The sequence below is a fragment of the Camelina sativa genome, chromosome 3 (assembly GCF_000633955.1).
Source record: "Camelina sativa cultivar DH55 chromosome 3, Cs, whole genome shotgun sequence".
Taxonomy (NCBI): Eukaryota; Viridiplantae; Streptophyta; class Magnoliopsida; order Brassicales; family Brassicaceae; genus Camelina; species Camelina sativa.
In genome coordinates, this window is record NC_025687.1 from 27,673,959 (window position 1) to 27,693,016 (window position 19,058).

A 19,058-nucleotide genomic window follows, 5' to 3' on the forward strand; every position below is an offset into this window, starting at 1 on the left:
CTTTGTGAAACATATGTCTCGTCTGACCATTTTTCGTTTAAATCACATGCAATATTTATTTCTTCGATTGTGTATGATCCACAAATCTTTCGTAATTATATGTCTTATGTCATAGAGAGATGCTGTGCCTGCTTTACGGTTTTGTCACAGAAATACTTCATAGTTCAAATATGGAATACCTTCAGGAAAGAAAACGTCAACCATTTTTCTAATCAGTAATCACAACACTGTTATGTGAATACTGTCGGGAAAGAAAACGTCAACCAATTTGGCTAATCACATCTCTTTTTCCGTCTTTTCATTAGTGTAAATACACACAAACACAATACAACATTCCCTTCTTTCTTCTACTTTTGTCTAAATTGTATAAACCATTTGATTAGTAAAGAACATAATTAAATTAAAAAAAAGTCTCTTTTCTTTCATCTAACACGAATCCAATTTTCTCATTCTTCATATGACGATTTCCCGAGAAAAATGTCACAGTAAATATATATTTAAAAAAACTTACTTGGTCTCTCCATCATCAAGTCTGTTGCGAGGTTGAAGATGTATCATTAGACGATGTTCCACTCATTACACTTAAAACTGAATGCTTCCTTTGAAGCTTTCCTCTTAGCTGCCTGATCTTAGCATCAACTCGAGCCGTGAACCCAATCTTTGTCTTCTCTCTTGCCTTTGACTTCTCTCGTTTCCACATTCGTTCATCCTCTACATCAATCCTGAAATGCTTGATCTCTTGTATAATGTGATGGTCAAGAGGGTTCACTGATCTTTGGTATGAAATGTGGAACAAGTAAGGAAGTGTTGTGGCGGCTATGACCAGTAGTGAAGTTAGCCAGAAGATGGGTGCAGGCGCTAGAGTCTCGGCCAGCATGTGAAAGATGTTACCGGAAAGTTTTGGTGGTAACATACCGTAAAGAGCGAGGAAAACGTACCAAGCTCCTATGCTTCCCCAAATCATTACGTGTTGGATCCAAGTGAAGTGACTCATGGTTAGAGCGATTTGAACATTCACTGCCCAGATGATGCATGTGAACATAGCGGTTCCCATGGCATTCATGTCTGCGGTTTGGCCATCTGAGCGGAATGATTGGACATGGAAGATTCCAAGGTTTAGTGTAAAGATGACTATGGATGCGTAAACTCCATTCCCCATCCATCCAAGGATTCTGTACCAGTCGAAGAAGAGGTTCTTGGGGCCTTGTTGATACAATGCAGGGAACTAGAAAAGAAGACAGTCCAAGAAATGAGTCAAGATTCAAGGAGGTTTGCTTTTTTTATATGTGAAAGGTGATGGAAAGGACTTTATATTACCTGTAAGCAGACATCAGATGGAACATCTTGTTCAAAAACTCCGAGGGAAATGACGGGGAGAGAAGTGAGAACAACGTTGAAGAGTAATAAGTAGGAGTCATTGTAAATTGATTGGCCAGAAAACCCCGTAAAGGCTTCGAAGTAGAAGAGAGTTAGACCAAATGTTATGTTCTTGTAGAAGAAATAACAAATCTGTGTGAAAAATAACAATTAAGAATCACGATCAAGTATATATATTATGCTGTTGGTGAGTTAGATCAATGCATATATTACCATCTGAGCTATTCGTTTGTAGCACCAGTGTCCGTGGACAACAAGTAGTCTCTCAAGAAACCGAAACTGGGCTATGGAGAAGTCACTTGCCATTACAGCCTGCATAGAAACAGAAACAAATATTCTCAGAAAAAACTTAACCATATCTCACTGTGCTGAAGAAAAGTTTGTTTAAGCACCTGCATGCCTTCAACGCCACTGATTCCTACACCAATATCAGCTTCTTGAATCATTCCAACATCGTTTGCACCATCTCCGATTGCCAAAGTTGTTTTTCCTGTTCCTTCTTTAGCTAGCCTTGTCACCTTAAAAACCAAGATAAACAAATATGGTTATGTGTGCGTCCATGTCATGTTCTGCAATAAATAAAGATTTTTTATTCGTACAAGTGCTTTCTGTTTGGGAGAGACACGACAGCATATCACTGATGCACAGTCAACCGCAAGGGCAAGAAACTGATACTTGACATCATCTTTCAAAGCATATGTAAGTGTCTTTCCATCAATGATCAAAGCAAATGCTGCATGTGGATCCTTTTCAATTTTAATCATCTGTGAAGCATTTGTGATCTGCATCAATATGTTCTCCTTTGCAGCCTGACCATTAACAAGTTTTGGTATCACATACAAGATTCTACTGAAACAGTAAATGTAAGTTTTTCATTATAGCATCGACCTAATACATACAGCTTCAGAGTTTTGTGATGATTCCTCTACAGTTGCAAATGAAATAGATATCTGCTTCATACCCTGACGAAGTAAACTGCATGCATATCTGCATTTGGCCAACCAAAGAACTCAATTAGTCCACTTAGTCCTTGAAACAAAACTACATATAGAATACAGTTTAGAAGAGTCTCTGTGGTATCAGTAACAAAGAAGAACAAACCCTATGTTTATTGCTGTCTCCATCTTATCTCCTGTCAAAACCCATATCTTAAGACCAGCTTGGGCTAGGTTATCTATGCATTGAGGTACCTGAAGTGAACTAACAAACAGTAAGTTGAAAAGGACTGCTTCTATGAACATAATCACAGTAAGTTGAACACTGCTTCATACCCCTTTTTGCAGTTTGTCCTCCACAGCAGTAGCTCCCACAAGCATCAGTTCCTTCTCCATCATATCTGATACCTTCTCAAGCATTTCATCTCTATCAGCTCCAACTGAAGTTTTGGCTTTGTGAAACTCATTGTTCCATGCTGAATACTCAGTCTCATCCAGCTTTCTGTAACCAAGTGCCAATGTGCGTAAACCAGCTTCACCGTATTCATTCAAGTGCTTGGAAGTAGCTCCTAGATACTCTTTTCCATTCTTTGATAAACGATCAAATATGATGCTGCAGGAAAGAAAACATTAAATTTTGGTTAGAAGAGTAATGATGAAAAGCAAAATTGGAATCTGGCTTGAAGTTATGCAATCAAACCTGTCAGCTCCTTTACAGAGTAGAAGAATCTGCCCTTCCTCATCTCTGACAATTGCAGACATTCTTTTTCTTTTGCTAGTGAAGTCTAATAGATTCAATATTTTGTATTCTCTGTAAAATAACCACCACATTACACATCTATACGCAGAGAGATCAACAAAATATCAAACATGGAAATGATTAAGTTACACACAGTCTCACCTAACAACTGGCTGGCCTGAAGATAAAAACCGTTCAGCAATAAACACACTTGATTGAGTTCTCTTAGTAAACTCAAAACCAAACTCCCTAGAAGCAACAAGGAAAGCAACTTCATCAGGAGACTCAGCTTCATAAGTAAACTTCCCAGTATCTTCATCCACCTCAGGAATTGCAGTATGACAAACTGCGAGTATACGGAAAAACATCAAAATGTCATCTGAGTTAGGCTCATTTAACCAGTTCTCATCCATTAGACGGTTATCTTCAAAACTAAAACCCTTAACACCAGTGCTCTTCTTCTGATCCTTCTCGTCGCTAGCAGTGACTACAGTCTCCAGTTCAAATTCTACTGACGCCTTGCTGGCAAGTTTTGCATACCGTTGTGTCCTGCCTTTAGTCGCTGGAAGGTTTGTAACTTCTTCACCTTTCTCTTCAAGATCCATCGCCATCTGCTTAGCAGCAGCTAGTTCAACTTCACTGGCACGGACACCATAAGAAGTGCCCGCAATTGAGCATTTCAGAAAGTCCATCTGATTACATGTCAAAGTTCCTGTTTTATCAGAAAGGATGGTATCAACTTGTCCCAGCTCTTCGTTTAAGTTCGACGTCCGTGCTTGAGCGGGAGTCCCACTCTCACTATCATACAACTGCAAGTCTTGGTTTATGAAATGTGCTTGCAAGACTTTAACTACCTCGATGGAAACATACAATGAGATGGGAATCAAGTAACCATAAAGCAAGAGAGCAGTGATCAAATGAACAACCCAAGCATACAGAGGATTAGTAGGATTTGTTAAGCTCTCAGGCTTGTCTGGCCGCAAGTACCACCAATCTGCCATCAAGAGTTTTGTCATCACAGCAAATCCTAAAGAGCTTATGAAGGAAACAGTCAAGAGAAGGGCAAAGAGAGTGTATATAATGTAATCCATTCTCTTTTCAATCCTGCTTCTCTTTGAAGGAGACTTTGTTGAGTTCTGCATTACTTTTGTGTCATGACCAGTAAAGACCACCACCCCATAGATATAAGCTGTGTTCCTGAGCTTTGAGTCTCTCAAGAGAATCTGGTTAGGATCAAGTGGATAAACCTGGCCATCACACTCAAGATTACCAACAAAGGTATACAGGTTCGGATTAGGATCTTCGCATTTGATCGTTCCAGAGAAGTTCTGAAAAGATTCATCCTTCTCCAAAGCCAAAGTAGCATCCAAACATCTCTTTACTTTCAAGTTAGTTTCTCCGTCTAAGTTCATCGTCTCCACATAACAGATCCCATCCTCATAACTCGAAGACAACAAGAACAAATCAGCCGGGAAAAACTCATCTTTCTCCACCCTTACCACATCTCCCACACGGATATTTTTCCACGCCCTACGACCAAACTCCCCACTCCCTTTATGAACACTAGCTTTCCTAGAGTTCACCGCAACGTCCTGCATAAAGCGGCGCCAATCCTCCAAGGCCTCTTTACCCATACTAAGCCCGACAACGAAAACCAAAGGAGCAATCATGCTCCATTTGTTAAAAGGGGAGAGAGGAAACACAGAGAGGATGGCAGCAACCAAAAAGTAGAAGTTGGCAACGCGGTGGAATTGCTCGTACAAGCATTTAGGTAAGAAAGTGAGCAAGTTATACCTAGTGGTGGATACATAGTTTGAACGGTACCTAAGGAGTTTAGTAGCCAAATGCAAATGAGGCTCGTTACAATGAACGATTCTGGTGTAACCAGGACCGTTAATAACATGAGGACCTTGGTCATCAAGAGTTTTAGGCCTAAGACATCTAAAGGTATAGAAATGGCTTTTACGAATCCTTGATCTAATTCTACGACGAGCCATTAATTTATTTACTCTTCACCTCAAAATCGTAAGACAAACACCATTAACTGTCGTCCTTGATACTGCCAAAACGTATAAATTAGTTAGCACATACCAAAATATGATCCAGATTCTATTAAAAAAAAAACTGAATTTAGGTTTCGGACAATATGAAAAAATCAATATGGAATCCTCCGAAAATGGGGTGCATCTAACCCTCCCAAAACTTGTAACACAAGACAGAGAGAGAGAATCCCTTGAAGATCACGTCACTGAAGGTTAAAGAAAAGAGAGATTAGTGATCGGAGAAAAATTTTAATCGCGAGAGAGAGAGAGAGAGATTACCTGAAATCGGTAGGGTCGTTCATGATCAACACGAAGAAACACGTTTTTTCTTTACCTCAGGAATGAACCAAAAACGAATAAAAAAGTTTGGTGTGGTGGCTAAATGAGAGAGGGAGAGAGAGAGATCCAAACAGAGAAGAAGAAAAGAGAAATGAAGGGAGAAGAGAAGAGAGGGCTCCTCTGGTTCTCTCTCTCTCTCTCTCTATTGTCTAAACAAGGAAGAGAGGGTTAGAGGTTAATCTCTCCTTCTCCTTCCTTCACTCTCTCCTCTCTTGACTGCATTTGCAAACTCTCAAATCCAACGCAGCAATTCTCCCTTTCCTATTTTTAATTTCTGACTTTTTTTCTAATTAATACCTTAATTACTTCTGTCCAAAAAGTTACCAAGCTTAACTGGTTTATTCTTTCTGGTTGACTCAAAAAATAGTGATCTAAAATAACTTACACACATTATTAAGAAAGTAATCTTACATTATATACATCTTAACTGATATTAAATGATATATTGACTAACTAACATAATTTAGATTCATTGTTGTAAATGAAAGTCAAAAAAAGGAAAAAAAAAAAAAAGATAATTAAACCCATTATTCTTTAGGCTAGAAATCAACACAAAGTGTGTAAGAATCTAACCATTTTCAAGTGCTTACTATATGACTACCAATCACGTGCCTGGAATCATCAGTACAGGAACCAGACGAGCAAATGGTTCAGAAACCGGTTTGGTTTTACGCATCAGACATCGAAGTTGAATTCAGAGAGAAATTTTTATTGATATTAATCTCACACTACAAAATGCAAACGACAAGTTTTTCGTTGATACATTTTTATACTCGCTCACAACTCACAAGCAAACTTCTTTTCTGATACAATACTGTATATATAATAAAAGCATTCATACATTTAAGTGATGTTTTTTTTTTATACTTCCTTTTGGCTGATTCCGTAAAAATACAAGTTGATCAACGAGTATCTCTCTTTGGAATTCCTCAAAAACCATGGATTTTAATGTTATCCTTCTTCACAAGCCCAGCCTGTTTCAAAAACATTTCTCAGATCAGGGATTACAATGTTTCCAACTTCAAGACCACTAACGATGGAACTAGGATAACAAAAATATGATGATTACCTGAACAAGGAAGGTGGAGACGTTCTTCCTCTGATCGCCTTGTAGCTGAATAACCTACAAACAACATATTCAAACTGATATTAACTCATCTTAGCTACTACAAGCAAATCCAAAATGCTTCATTATCAAGTCTCGAAAGCTATGGTATAGCTTCTTGGTTCGAGACCGCAAGCCTTGACGCTGTAGAAGACGTAATAACGTTTTAAAAGGAAGACAGGAACACACCTGTCCTAATTCAGAGTCCTGGACGACAGTGCCATTGCAGCAGAATTCTTTCTTAAGGTCTTTAAGGATCTTGCTATAGCTATACTCTTTCTTAAGTCCCTGGACAGTTGTCAAGCTTTTCCTACCATTACGCTGCTGAACACGAATGTGCACGTATTCCTTTGTTCCCGCCCCAACGTCCTCAGCATTTGCATCAGCAAACGGATCTTTATATCACCAAAAACACACACACAAAACAATAGCATAAGAAGATCATATAACATAACATAAGAAATACTCCATCATATATCATCATCATTATCATATTCACAACAATTTCAAACAGCACAATGCTATAATTTCGGAAGAATGCGCTTACCAAAGGCAGTGGGGACTTGAACTTCAAGATCAGACATGAACCTTAAGTTGATACAAGGGAGCGCAAACGAGACAAGGGCCTGAACATAAAAAAACAGAACAAAAGTCGAACTAAGTAACATAACGTAAAAGCAACACTGGTGANAAAAGTCGAATTAAGTCCCAATAATATTCTTATTTTTTTTTTAATTAATTAATTTTAGAAAAACCAAAAGAAAAAGTAAATAAAATAAAGTCCCAATAATATTCTTATTTTTTCTTTTAATTAATTAATTTTAGAAAAACCAAAAGAAAAAGTAAATAAAATAAAGTCGGCGAGTCCGGCACGGCATCGATTCCCTCCCACTCATCATCTATCTAGTTGCGTCCTTTATCTCAACTCTTTATTACTAGGCCGGAACAAAGCCCATTATAAAGCCCAACTTACTGGAGCGTGTGTCATAAGTTCTGGAACCGTCGAAAGCAGAGCCGAATTCTCTCCTCCTATGGCGATGAGAAAACGTAAGCAGCAGGTCACGGAGGAAAACCTAACCCTAACTGTATCCGGATCATCCAGTGAACGATGTGCAATGGAATACTTTGCTCCGATCCCTGTTGATCTCTTCATCAGAATCTTGTCGAGGTTGTTATCCGCCAGGTCTATGGCTCAGTGTCGTTGTGTATGTAAGCTCTGGTCGTCCATAATTCGCCGTCAAAATTATAATCAGTTGTTCCCGATCAATTCTCCGGATCCACCGAGGCTCCTTTTCTCCTTCGTACTTGGAGATCAACTCTACTTCTGCTCGGCACCTCAAAAACTTGATAACAACAACAACAACTCTACTGTTGTAAAAAACTCTACTGTTGTTACAGCCACGTTTCATCGCACATTTCCCCGTAGCACAGTTTTCTCTCAAACCTATCGCCCTGTTCGTGGAATTGTTTGTCACCAACTTGAGAAAGAGAATCATGTCATGGCTGTGATCTCTAACCCCATCACAGGAGAGTCCGTAGCAACACCCAAAGTGAAAACGTATTTTGGGTATGATCCGATTGGAAATAAATTCAAGGTATTGTGCTTAACTTGGTCTCATCGTCGAACACTTGAGCATCAAGTTCTCACATTAGACACTGGAAGAAAACTCTTGTGGAGAAAGATCCCATGTTGCATATCTTATTCTCCTCTAGATGATAATGGGATATGCATCAATGGTGTTTTGTATTACACAGCATCTGTCGCAAAACGTATGATCGTCTGCTTTAATGTTAGGTCCGAGACATTCGATTTTATAATCAGGAGACCTGAGAGGTTATCTTTTATGGACGTGACTCCCTACTCTGGTAAACTACAAGGGTAAACTAGGTGCAGTTGATACTCAGGACCATGACGATGGTTTTGTGTTTTGGGTTTTAAAAGATGCCGAGGAACATAAATGGTCAAAGCATATATTGGTGACCCCCGTTCAATGAAATACAGAGCATGTATCCGCTGTTGGAGTGACTGATGATCATAGAGAGGAAATTGTCTTTTCACCAAACTATGCACCAAAAGGTTCCTTTTACATTTCTTACTACAATCTCCAGAGCAACACTATGGTAAGAGTAAGAGTTTTTATTCCAGGATTTGAACTTCTTAACGGTTGTAGTATTTACACCTTCCCAAACTATGTAGAGGATGTGAAGCTTCTTTAAATTTTAAGTGTTTTATTGGATCTTTATGCAGTACTCTTTCAAGTGCTCACTTCTTTGCTTCTATAATGAAAGTTTGAAGCCATAAAACACAAAGACTAGATGAGAAGTAGACAATCTCGAACTATAAAATAGAGTAATTCACAATCCCATACAAACACCAATAATAATGCATCAATCATATTCTAGCCAAAACCTCTTATCAAAACACAATTAATATGAAGTAGTTCCAACATGACCAATAATAATATGGCAAATCAAATAGCTTTGGAGGATAGATATTTAAATGACAAAAACATACATCTCTACTGAAGCTTAGACTTCCATGATGTTCTTGGTCTTGGGAGGATATAAGGAGTAAAGCTTGACCGACCTCTCTAAAACCACAAGTTGTGCCTTAGCTTCAGCATAAGCCTCATTCACCTTGGATTGGTCAGTGAGATTCTTGTTCATGCGGAAGCCATCCAAATCAAAGTCCTTCGCTTAGTGTACTCCCTCAAGTTGTAATGAGGGTACTGACGCCCCGCTCGAAGCAGGGCACGACAGAGGCTGACAACTTCACTTGTAGAAGAAACCATTGCAAGATTAACTGCAATCAGTTAACAAAGAATACATAAACAGGAATGATTAGCAATGCCGAAAAGGAAAAGATTCATTAATCAGTAATCACCAATATCAAAGCCATACAATTCCAAAAGGCTCCTCCAATTCAACACAAATCAGAACATATCCCAGCAAAACTAAAATCATACAAACCGAATAATGAAATCGGAAACTAAACAGGCAGACAGAGACAAATCAATTTCGAAAAGAAAAAAAAAACATGAGAGAAACGTACCGCCGTAACCCAGCGAGGAGATATGGTGAACCAAGCTCAGAACACACAGATTTATCTTCTCGCCGGAGATCGGAGAATACAGAGTTTTAACTTTGAAGGGTTTTTTCCCGCCGAGATAAGTCATAAGAGAGAGAATCGAATTCGTTGTATAAGGCAAAGCCATGATGGCGACTGCGGGCCTATATTTTATTTAAAAGTTTTAATTACAAGATTTTCACCATCAACACTATATTTTTACCAAAATTATTAAATTTGAAGTTGTAATTAATAGTTAATTTTTTTTATTTTATTTGATGTTTAAGATGGTATATATGTAGTTGTATTTGATTGTTAAATCTAGGATTTAACTGTAGTATATCACACCACAATTTGCTTTTATACATTAACATAATTTAGTCATTTTAAATATGTATAATGTTTTCATATTGATGATGTTAACAAAACAATAGAATGATGATTTACCCTTGTTGTAGCACCAAATAAATAATATTTTTAATTAATAATATCGATTTAAACTGTCCCGCCATATAATCCTGTTTTAAAACATATTAGTCTTATTTATAATGATCTGAACTATTGTAAAAAAAAATTACCTTATTTAGAAAGTTATACATACACTTTTAATATATGTTTCTATTAAAAAAGATCAAATTGCAAAATATGCGTAAAACTTGTATTTTTATTATACATATGTTTTACATAATAAATTAATTTTAAAAACAAATAAAATCATATAAGGATGAAAGGAGAGAAATAAATTGGAAAATGGTAATTGGGATTTATTTGCTAGTGATTTTAGAAAATTTTGTTAAATATGATAAATATTAGTTTCTCATTTTCTTAATAGACCATAAATGTCATTGACATAGGTTAGGTTGTAAATAGTTTAGAACTTTAAGTTTTTTTTACAAAATGTACTTGCAAAATGTATATATATATATATATATTTATATTTATAATTTAGGTTGTAGTATGTTGTATGTTTGTGTTACATTTCTTACTTTTGATATAGAACTCAGTTACTTTTATGTGTGTTTATGCGGGTAAATATGAATTGTAATTATAAATTTGCTTAATATGTAGATTTTTTTTTATTATGATAATAAGTATATTGTGTATTAAGTATATCCAATTATAAAAAAAATAGAGTGGCTTGTAATAAGAAATAGTGTATATAAAAAAACCTAAAATTTTGAAAGTATTAATACCATATTATAAATATTTAAAATATTTTACAGTTTTTGAGGTCAGGTGGGTATTACAATATGAAATGTTTACAAAAACAACAAATACTCCATTATATTACATTTTCCATATGATCCCTTTTCTAAGCATTGCTTTTAGTTTTTTTTTAAATGTATGATATGTCAAAGAGTTTTTTTTTTTCTAACTTTGCACAATAATACCACAGTTGGGTAAATACAAGACCTTTAATCACTCACTTGCAGGTGGAAAATCGCCTACTACAAAGACGCCCACAGATTGCTGCAGTGGCCTCTAGAATGGATTTAGCTGACTAGACGTTGCACTTGGTCTCCTTCTCAACGTAATCTAGACACTCCAAAAAAAGCTTGAAGAGATGTTTGCTTCCTATCTGTCGGAATCAAGGAGTATACTACAAACCGTTGCAAATGCTGGAATGGATGTGGAATTTCGTTGGAGAGAAGTTTGGTTCTTGCCGAACAAAAGCAAGCTCAAATTACACAATTGACGAGTGAACTGTCAGCCACCCAAAAACCACGGTCTTTGGATGATATTCTAAATGGATGAGGTGAGAGTGACAAGATAAGTCTTGTCTTAGAAAAAAACAGCTGATTTTTTTTAAAAAAATGTCTGTTTTCTGCAGGTAGGGTGGTGTTGAAAACTTCACGTTTTCTCTATTGACTTTTGAGTAGGCTTGCGATTATGACCCGAACCGATTTGTCTAAACCGAACCGAACTGAGATTTGTGAAAATCGGTTCGGTTTGTCTTAATTGAGTAAACCGAACGGAATTATTTTATTTTCAATCAGAAAACCAAAATTTTCGGTTTGGTTCACCCAAACCGAACGGTTAACCGAGGAAGAAAACCCTAACCAATGTAGTCTCCAATCTTCTCTATTTGTATCTCTCCTCTACCATTTATCTTCTCCTAAGCCACCAATCTTCTTCGATCTGTCTTCTTCTCCCTTTTCTCCTCCTTCTTCTTGATATCTTTTTCATCTTCTTCTCCCTTTTCTCCTCCTCCTTCTTTTTTGGTCGGATCTCTTCTTCTTCTCTTTAACCTTAACTTTCATCTTCTCCATCTCTACCGAATCACGATCAGCCAAAACACATCAATTACAGACTTTCCAAAGCCATCACGAGAAGAATTAAGCAGCATCGGAGAAAGCTATTACTCTAACTTTGAATTCACGATCGTCAAGCCGCCGTCGAAGAGAATTAGGATTACAGAAGGAAAGTTATGAAACACACGGTTTCATAATTTGCTGGTCAAATATTTTTTGGGCTTGGCCCAACTATTTAGTTAAAATAATAAACATTTGGCCCAACTTTTAACTAAAATAGTAACCGAAATAACCAAATCCTCTGAACCAAAATAACCGTAACCGAACTGATCTGAACTGATCTATTAGTTGGTTAGTTTCGGTAGAATTTTCAATTTCTGAATTACCCGATAACCGAAAAAACCGACCCGATTTACCCGAAAAAAACGAATTCGCAGGCCTACTTTTGAGTGTAAAAACCTCTGATTTTCTTACCAAGTTACATATACATACATTACATATAATGTGTCAAGTCTTAAGAATTCTCTGTCGGTTGAATTTACTTTGATCTCGATAAAACATAGAGGGTATGATACCTTTCCTAAATGTCTTAACCTTCAAACTTACAGACAAGATTAATACTTCTGGTTCTGTTTCACCCTTTTTTTTGGTTTTAACGGTTTCTCTTATTCTCTGTTTCTATCTCGTTTAAAGCTTTGGGATTACATTTATGGCGAAGCTACTGTAATGCATTTTATTGTTTGTTTGTTTAGGAGAGAAGACAAGTGTAGTTAAGTCTTTAAATGCTGAAAAATCGTGTCGATGGATTTTTCAGCCCCAATTTAGTTGCAGGGAGCTTTTACTGGGTTTTTCAATAAAGGTTTGAAAATCTTACTGTTTTTGTGGTAATGGGTGAGAGGCAAACAATTAGGGATGTCAATTGGGCTTAGAGACCATGGGCTGACCATGTCCAAATTAAATTGGACCGGTTATGGTCATGACCAAATTTGAAGCGGTCAAATGGACCCAAAAACAATTTAGCCCGCGGGCATGGTCTGTCTAATAATCCTTCAAAGTTAGGGATTCCAAAATTTAGGGAATTTTTTTTGTTTATTTCGTCATTTTTATGATTCAAGACTAGAGAATAAAGACCATGTGCAATTTCCATGAACAAAACTTCAATTTATAAGTTTTATATGAATTTTTGAGTGTTATATATGAATTTTTATTATAATGAATTTATAAGCTTTTAGCTTAATTGAGTTCATGTATTATTTGGATCCGATAGACAGTCCAATTGGTCATAGTTCTATTTGGGCTTTGACCATAAATGTCCATTAAACGTATGTGTCCATTTAGATATGGACAGTCCAATTGACTATCCCTGTGAACAATTTGGCTTGGTTTAACTGCTTTAGTTCTTCCCACCGCGATGTATCTGCCCAGAAAACTCGCGGAAGAAGGACAAGCTCGATCCACGAATAGTAACCCTCAAGCTCAATCCAAGGTTACAACAAACGGAGACTTTCATCAAGAATATCTTCAACAGAAACTGTTTCCAACAAGACACACGAAAGATAACTAGAGAAAGCACACAGACAAAGATTTTGGTTTGGTCTGACGCAGACAAAAAAAAAACATGGTGCTTTGTGATCTATTATTGTTTAGTAGCTAAAAATATTTCTAGAAGAAAACCACATTCTCCTGAATAAACATTGGTTTATTGATAAACAGATACTGGTCTTTTTAGTACCTAAAATTTGCTAAAATCAAAACATATTGGAAGCAATATAAGAACTAAGGCTCGATCTTGACAATCTCTTCAATAGATTTCCTGTACTCCAGAATCAAATCCCTGACCAAAAGACATAACACAACACAAAGGTAAGAGTAAAGATCAATCTAATCAGATAAAAAGATATGATACCAATTTCTGCTAACCTTCTTTGTTGAAGCAATTGCTCACTCTCTTCAACATTTCGCTTTTGGCCATCAACAGTCTATACAAATACACAAAGAGCGATCCATAAGCACATACATATTAAGAAGCAGAGTATGTTCGGATCCAAGATGTTAATGATACTACCATAGTCTTAGATCCTAGTGACCCTGAAATCGAATTCAACAACTGTTGACACTTGTCGAAATGGCTATTCAATTCAGCCACCTGCAAATTCACAATCCCACACACACACACACACACTATTTTCAACATCCAACAAGAAAGAAGCCTAGAAAATCTTAAAAAGACTGGATTTTTAACAAACCAGGGCATCAGAATTCTGATCTCGTGTTCCAGTTTCAACGACATCGGCTAATTTCTCCACCATCTGCGGTTCATTAACACGAAATTAGACTCCCCAACAGATCCCAATTCCAGTTGGAAGAAACCAATTTATGGGTAAAACTTACGGGATAAAGATGGAAGTGAGAAGCTAAAGACTGATGCTGTTGCGGAGTCTGCACCATCTGTTGTTGCTGTTGCGGTGTATGCATCATCATAGATTGAGGCGTATGAACCATAGTTTGTGGTGGCGGAGGCGATTGCAACGACTGCTGCTGCTGCTGCTGCTGAGGAGGAGGCGGAGGAGATTGTAACAACCGTTGTTGTTGTTGTTGGAATTGCTGTTGCTGAATGAAGTGTTGTTGTTGTTGTTGGAATTGCTGAAATTGCTGTATATCTTGTTGTGGCTGGAATTGTTGCTGCTGCTGCTGTTGATGATGAAACTGTTGTTGTTGTTGTTGTTGTTGCTGCTGCTGTTGTAATTGTTGTTGTTGGTGTTGCTGCTGAAGGTTGAATAGCTGCTGGTCATGATTCGTCGGTGTACCGTAGTTACCCTGCGCCTGCACGTTTGGGATCATCGACCAATTATTACCTCCTCCTGAGAATTGATCCATGTTTTGCTCCTCCTCCGATCTCACTATTTCTCGTCGTTCAAGGAAGAAGAAGACCCACAGAGAGACAAAAGGCGACGTCGTAAGCTGAGCGTATTAAATGGGTAAAAGCCCATTGACTTAGCTGAGCCCATTTAGATTTTATTTCCTCTCAAACGACGACGTCTTAGGTTTCATCATCACAAATTCACACTAGTCCATGATCGAACAGAGACGGAAGATGAAAAAGATGCCTAATTCCTAATTCCCTGTTCTTACAAAATCCAATTTTTTTTTTTCTTTTTCTTCTTCAGTGGTTCGAAATTGAAAACAGGTACGTGTTGTTATTATTGGGTTTGATTGGGAATTATGTATTTTGAGCTTAATTCTACTACACACATAACCGAAGTTTCATCATTTTGGCTTTTTAAAAATCGTTCCTTTTTAACTTTTGAGTCTAACTTATTTCTCACGTTCCAGTGATTTGAACTCTTTTCATCTTAGCTTTTGCTCTTTCGTTGCTTTAATTGCGTTATTAAGTTGATTCATACTTATGGGTATCCTTAATTCTTTAGCGTGAAAACAGAAGAAAAAAAAAGAGCAAACTTGTGGATGTGATTCGATTTCGAGATTGAAAAAACAAAAAATCACGGAATAGATAATTGAGTATATGTTTCTATGTAATGTTTTGTTTTGATTTCTCACATCGTCTCTAAAAAAAATGTATTGAAATGACAGAACTCGTACACTACTTGACTTAGATTAGGAAGTACACTCTACTTGCTTGACGAAGATGAGGCTGTTGAAGGTTGCGACGTGTAACTTGAACCAATGGGCCATGGATTTCGATTGCAACATGAAGAATATCAAGGCTTCTATCGCCGAGGCAAAGGCTGCTGGTGCTGTCATCAGGCTTGGACCTGAGCTCGAAGTCACTGGCTATGGCTGCGAGGATCATTTCTTGGAGCTAGACACCGTCACTCACGCGTATGCTTCTCTTGTTTGAATCTACTAGTTCTTGGGGGTCACATGTTTGTAATGTTTCTGTGAATATGTTCTTTTCAGGTGGGAGTGTTTGAAGGAACTGCTGGTAGGTGATTGGACGGATGGTATATTGTGCAGCATAGGAATGCCTGTGATCAAAGGAGCAGAGCGGTATAACTGTCAGGTTCTCTGTATGAACAGAAGAATCATCATGATCCGACCAAAAATGTGGCTTGCAAATGATGGAAACTATAGGGAGCTACGGTGGTTCACGGCTTGGAAGCAGAGAGAACACCTCGATGAGTTTCAGCTCCCAATTGAAATCTCTGAGGCTTTGGATCAGACATCTGTTCCTTTTGGTTATGGTTACATCCAGTTTATCGACACGTGAGTTTGGATTTAATGCTGCCATTTCGACCTTGTCAATGATTTTCTTTATTTGTGATATTAAACTGTATCAGTTATGTTTTCTATTCAGAGCTGTTGCAGCTGAAGTCTGTGAGGAACTGTTTAGTCCACTTCCTCCTCATGCTGAGCTTGCATTGAATGGGGTTGAGGTATTTATGAATGCTAGTGGGAGTCATCACCAACTCCGAAAGCTTGATATTCGTTTGAATGCTTTCATGGGCGCTACTCATGCTCGTGGTGGGGTATATATGTACAGTAATCAACAGGGATGCGATGGTAGCCGTTTATATTATGGTATGTTTGACGAACTAGGATTGAAATTGTCATTTTTGAGCGAGTCTTATCTACTTTTTGTGTGACCGGACCACCATCTTGATTTGTTCATTTTCAAACCCGAGTGCAGATGGATGTGCATGCATTGTTGTAAATGGGGATGTTGTCGCTCAAGGCTCACAATTCTCATTGAGGGACGTTGAGGTCATCGTATCTCAAGTTGATCTTGATGCGGTATCCCTCTTTTACCATTTTGCTTTACTTTCTTCTGTTTCGTGATATATAAATGAAAAGTTCTTAGGACTATCTTGCTTCTTTGTCTGCTATAAGGTTGCGAGTCTTCGAGGATCTATAAGTAGTTTTCAGGAACAAGCAAGCTGCAAGGTTAAGGTATCTTCAGTAGCTGTGCCCTGTAGACTGACACAGTCCTTCAACCTGAAAATGACACTAAGCAGTCCAAAAAAGGTTCTCCATCCTCAAGTAATTGATATTAAGTTAACACTAATATTTCTCGATTCTAATATACATTAGTAATGTAGATCATGTACCACTCTCCACAAGAAGAAATAGCCTTTGGCCCCGCTTGTTGGATGTGGGACTATTTGAGAAGAAGTGGCGCTTCAGGGTTTTTGCTCCCTCTTTCTGGCGGAGCAGACAGCTCCTCCGTGGCAGCTATTGTTGGCTGCATGTGCCAACTTGTTGTTAAAGGTACACTGGTGCTTTTTTTTCTATCTATGTTAAACTGTGTTTTTTTATAAATTCCTTAATGTTAAGTTCTCTCAGAGTATATCTTCTTTCTCGTTTAGAGATTGCAAAGGGAGATGAGCAAGTAAAAGCTGATGCGATCCGAATTGGGAATTATACTAATGGACAGTTTCCTACTGGTAGCAAAGAGTTTGCCAAACGAATATTTTACACTGTCTTTATGGGGTCTGAAAACAGGTAAATTACTTAGTAGGAGCAAAGAGAATGAGTTTTGGTCATAGCTGTGTGATTTTGCAGCATGTTCCCTATACTGAAACCTCAAATTTGCAGTTCTGAGGAGACAAAAAGGCGCGCAAAGCAGCTGGCAGATGAGATCGGTGCTTGGCATCTTGATGTTTGCATAGATGGTGTTGTCTCTGCGGTTTTATCTTTATTTCAAACGGTTACAGGCAAGCGGCCTCGGTATAAGGTAACATATTACCTAGACAAACAGTTGGAACAAATGAAATATGATCATCTGAAAAAAAAAAAAGGACAACAAATCGTGGAAATGTTTGTTTGTTTTGTTTATTAGGTTGATGGAGGATCAAACGCTGAGAACCTTGGGTTGCAGAACATTCAAGCCCGGATGAGAATGGTGTTAGCATTTATGTTAGCGTCTCTCTTACCCTGGGTTCATAGCAAGCCAGGCTTTTACCTTGTTCTAGGCAGCTCCAACGTTGATGAAGGACTTCGTGGTTACCTGACAAAGGTAAGGGAGTAATCTCCTTTTGCTGCTACATCTCTAATCCCATAGATTGTTAATAAATAGTTTCATGTTCTTGGTGGAAACAGTATGATTGCAGCTCAGCAGACATAAATCCCATAGGAAGTATCAGTAAAATGGATTTGAGGTTGTTCTTAAAATGGGCTGCAACGAATCTCGGGTATCCATCCTTGGCAGAGATAGAAGCTGCTCCACCAACAGCTGAGCTTGAGCCCATTCGTTCTGACTATTCTCAGGTAATAACAAAACTATTTGTGATTCTATAGCTATAGTCAACGAAGTTGTCAATTTAGACATCAATTTAGACATCTTGAGTTTTGAAAACAGCTGGATGAAGTCGACATGGGAATGACATATGAAGAGCTTTCAGTCTATGGAAGGATGAGGAAGATATTCCGATGTGGACCAGTTTCTATGTTCAAGGTTTGAGTTTTTGAAAGCTAGCCACGTATGTTACTAAATCATGATACACTGAAACTGAAGCTGGTCTATGATTCTGCAGAATCTATGTTACAAGTGGGGAACAAAGCTAAGCCCAGCAGAAGTAGGTGAGAAAGTGAAGTATTTCTTTAAATACTATTCGATCAATCGACACAAGATGACTGTCCTCACACCGTCCTACCACGCTGAGGTACTTGCTTACCTGAAACATGTTTGAATCTGTCTTGAAGGGAAGAAAAATAACTCATTGGTTTTTTGTTGGTTGTTGATGCAGAGTTACTCTCCAGAGGACAACAGATTCGATCTGAGGCAGTTTTTGTATAACAGCAGGTGGCCATACCAGTTTAAGAAGATTGACGAGATTGTTGAAGGCTTAAATGGTGACTCGGTTGCTTTCCCGGAAGAAGCAGGAAACTCCGAGAAAGAAGTTGGAGTTGTAGCAGCAAACTCTGAAGACCCAAGTGCGGGTCTCTGATGAACCCTATCTGTTTCAACCTAAACTGGAAGTTACAAGAGTGATATTTACGCTTTAAATAAAGCATAATTTCCAAACTACATGTAGCAAAATAATAAATTCAAGAGCTATGCACATTGTTAATCCATTTGGTTTACTAATTCATAAATTAGACATATCCATTTGATTGCTCTCAAAAAACAAAAGAAAAAGCCCATTTGATTAGTTTGTGTATAATTGAATAACGTTTTCTTTAGAAAGTCTATTCTTGTTTTATTACATGGAAGCAAATAATATATCAGCAAACTGGGCATGTTT

At 37.7% G+C, this 19,058-nt stretch overlaps 6 protein-coding genes across 9 annotated transcripts; 2 read left to right on the forward strand and 4 right to left on the reverse strand.

The window, feature by feature from the left end:
- Positions 191–5,673, reverse strand: LOC104778370 (phospholipid-transporting ATPase 6-like). The gene is made up of 11 exons (XM_010502803.1): positions 5,373–5,673; positions 3,214–5,299; positions 3,013–3,123; positions 2,649–2,925; positions 2,479–2,567; positions 2,277–2,364; positions 1,977–2,186; positions 1,770–1,895; positions 1,591–1,689; positions 1,318–1,509; positions 191–1,225 (listed from the first exon to the last, which is right to left on the reverse strand). Exons 2-11 carry the CDS (start codon positions 5,046–5,048, stop codon positions 527–529), a joined length of 3,726 nt encoding a protein of 1,241 aa, XP_010501105.1. The 5' UTR covers positions 5,049–5,299; positions 5,373–5,673; the 3' UTR covers positions 191–526.
- Positions 6,130–7,172, reverse strand: LOC104778372 (protein translation factor SUI1 homolog 2-like). The gene is made up of 4 exons (XM_010502809.2): positions 7,085–7,172; positions 6,727–6,932; positions 6,502–6,555; positions 6,130–6,406 (listed from the first exon to the last, which is right to left on the reverse strand). The coding sequence occupies exons 1-4, from the start codon at positions 7,119–7,121 to the stop codon at positions 6,362–6,364; spliced, it is 342 nt and encodes a 113-aa protein (XP_010501111.1). The 5' UTR covers positions 7,122–7,172; the 3' UTR covers positions 6,130–6,361.
- On the forward strand, positions 7,357–8,839 carry LOC104779366 (putative F-box protein At1g55070). Its single transcript, XM_010503717.2, has 3 exons — positions 7,357–8,403; positions 8,540–8,658; positions 8,786–8,839. Exons 1-3 carry the CDS (start codon positions 7,569–7,571, stop codon positions 8,837–8,839), a joined length of 1,008 nt encoding a protein of 335 aa, XP_010502019.1. The 5' UTR covers positions 7,357–7,568.
- On the reverse strand, positions 8,868–11,392 carry LOC104778373 (LYR motif-containing protein 4A-like). The gene is given in 3 exon segments (XM_019242055.1): positions 8,868–9,219; positions 9,222–9,340; positions 11,032–11,392. Coding segments are annotated over 2 exon segments (261 nt in total). The 5' UTR covers positions 9,330–9,340; positions 11,032–11,392; the 3' UTR covers positions 8,868–9,066.
- On the reverse strand, positions 13,361–14,828 carry LOC104778374 (mediator of RNA polymerase II transcription subunit 9-like). Of its 2 annotated transcripts, XM_010502810.2 has the most exons (5): positions 14,248–14,828; positions 14,103–14,165; positions 13,922–14,002; positions 13,777–13,835; positions 13,361–13,690 (listed from the first exon to the last, which is right to left on the reverse strand). In XM_010502810.2, exons 1-5 carry the CDS (start codon positions 14,731–14,733, stop codon positions 13,633–13,635), a joined length of 747 nt encoding a protein of 248 aa, XP_010501112.1. In that variant the 5' UTR covers positions 14,734–14,828; the 3' UTR covers positions 13,361–13,632. The 2 variants fall into 2 exon arrangements, with proteins under 2 accessions (XP_010501112.1, XP_010501113.1); XM_010502811.2 differs by lacking the exon at positions 13,922–14,002.
- Positions 14,940–18,922, forward strand: LOC104778375 (glutamine-dependent NAD(+) synthetase). Of its 3 annotated transcripts, none has more exons than XM_010502812.1 (14): positions 14,940–15,043; positions 15,448–15,696; positions 15,775–16,080; positions 16,172–16,395; positions 16,505–16,608; positions 16,705–16,839; positions 16,914–17,082; positions 17,181–17,316; positions 17,410–17,548; positions 17,654–17,830; positions 17,914–18,081; positions 18,173–18,268; positions 18,348–18,476; positions 18,561–18,922. In XM_010502812.1, the coding sequence occupies exons 2-14, from the start codon at positions 15,503–15,505 to the stop codon at positions 18,759–18,761; spliced, it is 2,178 nt and encodes a 725-aa protein (XP_010501114.1). In that variant the 5' UTR covers positions 14,940–15,043; positions 15,448–15,502; the 3' UTR covers positions 18,762–18,922. The 3 variants fall into 3 exon arrangements, with proteins under 3 accessions (XP_010501114.1, XP_010501115.1, XP_010501116.1); XM_010502813.2 differs by having other exon boundaries at positions 14,941–15,043; positions 15,471–15,696; XM_010502814.2 differs by having other exon boundaries at positions 14,951–15,043; positions 15,476–15,696.

Coding starts and splice junctions, on each gene's coding strand:
- LOC104779366 (XM_010503717.2), top strand. CDS start 7,569: ATGGCGATGAGAAAACGTAAGCAGCAGGTCACGGAGGAAAACCTAACC. Junction 8,404..8,539: donor GGACGTGACTCCCTACTCTG/GTAAACTACAAG, acceptor AATGAAATACAG/AGCATGTATCCGCTGTTGGA. Junction 8,659..8,785: donor ATCTCCAGAGCAACACTATG/GTAAGAGTAAGA, acceptor ATCTTTATGCAG/TACTCTTTCAAGTGCTCACT.
- LOC104778372 (XM_010502809.2), bottom strand. CDS start 7,121: ATGTCTGATCTTGAAGTTCAAGTCCCCACTGCCTTTG. Junction 6,933..7,084: donor TCAAGTCCCCACTGCCTTTG/GTAAGCGCATTC, acceptor GGTGATATAAAG/ATCCGTTTGCTGATGCAAAT. Junction 6,556..6,726: donor AGGACTCTGAATTAGGACAG/GTGTGTTCCTGT, acceptor TGTTGTTTGTAG/GTTATTCAGCTACAAGGCGA.
- LOC104778375 (XM_010502812.1), top strand. CDS start 15,503: ATGAGGCTGTTGAAGGTTGCGACGTGTAACTTGAACCAATGGGCCATG. Junction 16,081..16,171: donor TACATCCAGTTTATCGACAC/GTGAGTTTGGAT, acceptor TTTTCTATTCAG/AGCTGTTGCAGCTGAAGTCT. Junction 17,083..17,180: donor GTGCCAACTTGTTGTTAAAG/GTACACTGGTGC, acceptor TTTCTCGTTTAG/AGATTGCAAAGGGAGATGAG.
- LOC104778374 (XM_010502810.2), bottom strand. CDS start 14,733: ATGGATCAATTCTCAGGAGGAGGTAATAATTGGTCGATGATCCCAAAC. Junction 14,003..14,102: donor ATCAGAATTCTGATGCCCTG/GTTTGTTAAAAA, acceptor GTGAATTTGCAG/GTGGCTGAATTGAATAGCCA. Junction 13,691..13,776: donor CAATTGCTTCAACAAAGAAG/GTTAGCAGAAAT, acceptor TCTTTTGGTCAG/GGATTTGATTCTGGAGTACA.
- LOC104778370 (XM_010502803.1), bottom strand. CDS start 5,048: ATGGCTCGTCGTAGAATTAGATCAAGGATTCGTAAAAGCCATTTCTAT. Junction 2,187..2,276: donor CATCACAAAACTCTGAAGCT/GTATGTATTAGG, acceptor GTTAATGGTCAG/GCTGCAAAGGAGAACATATT. Junction 1,690..1,769: donor GTGGCGTTGAAGGCATGCAG/GTGCTTAAACAA, acceptor GTTTCTATGCAG/GCTGTAATGGCAAGTGACTT.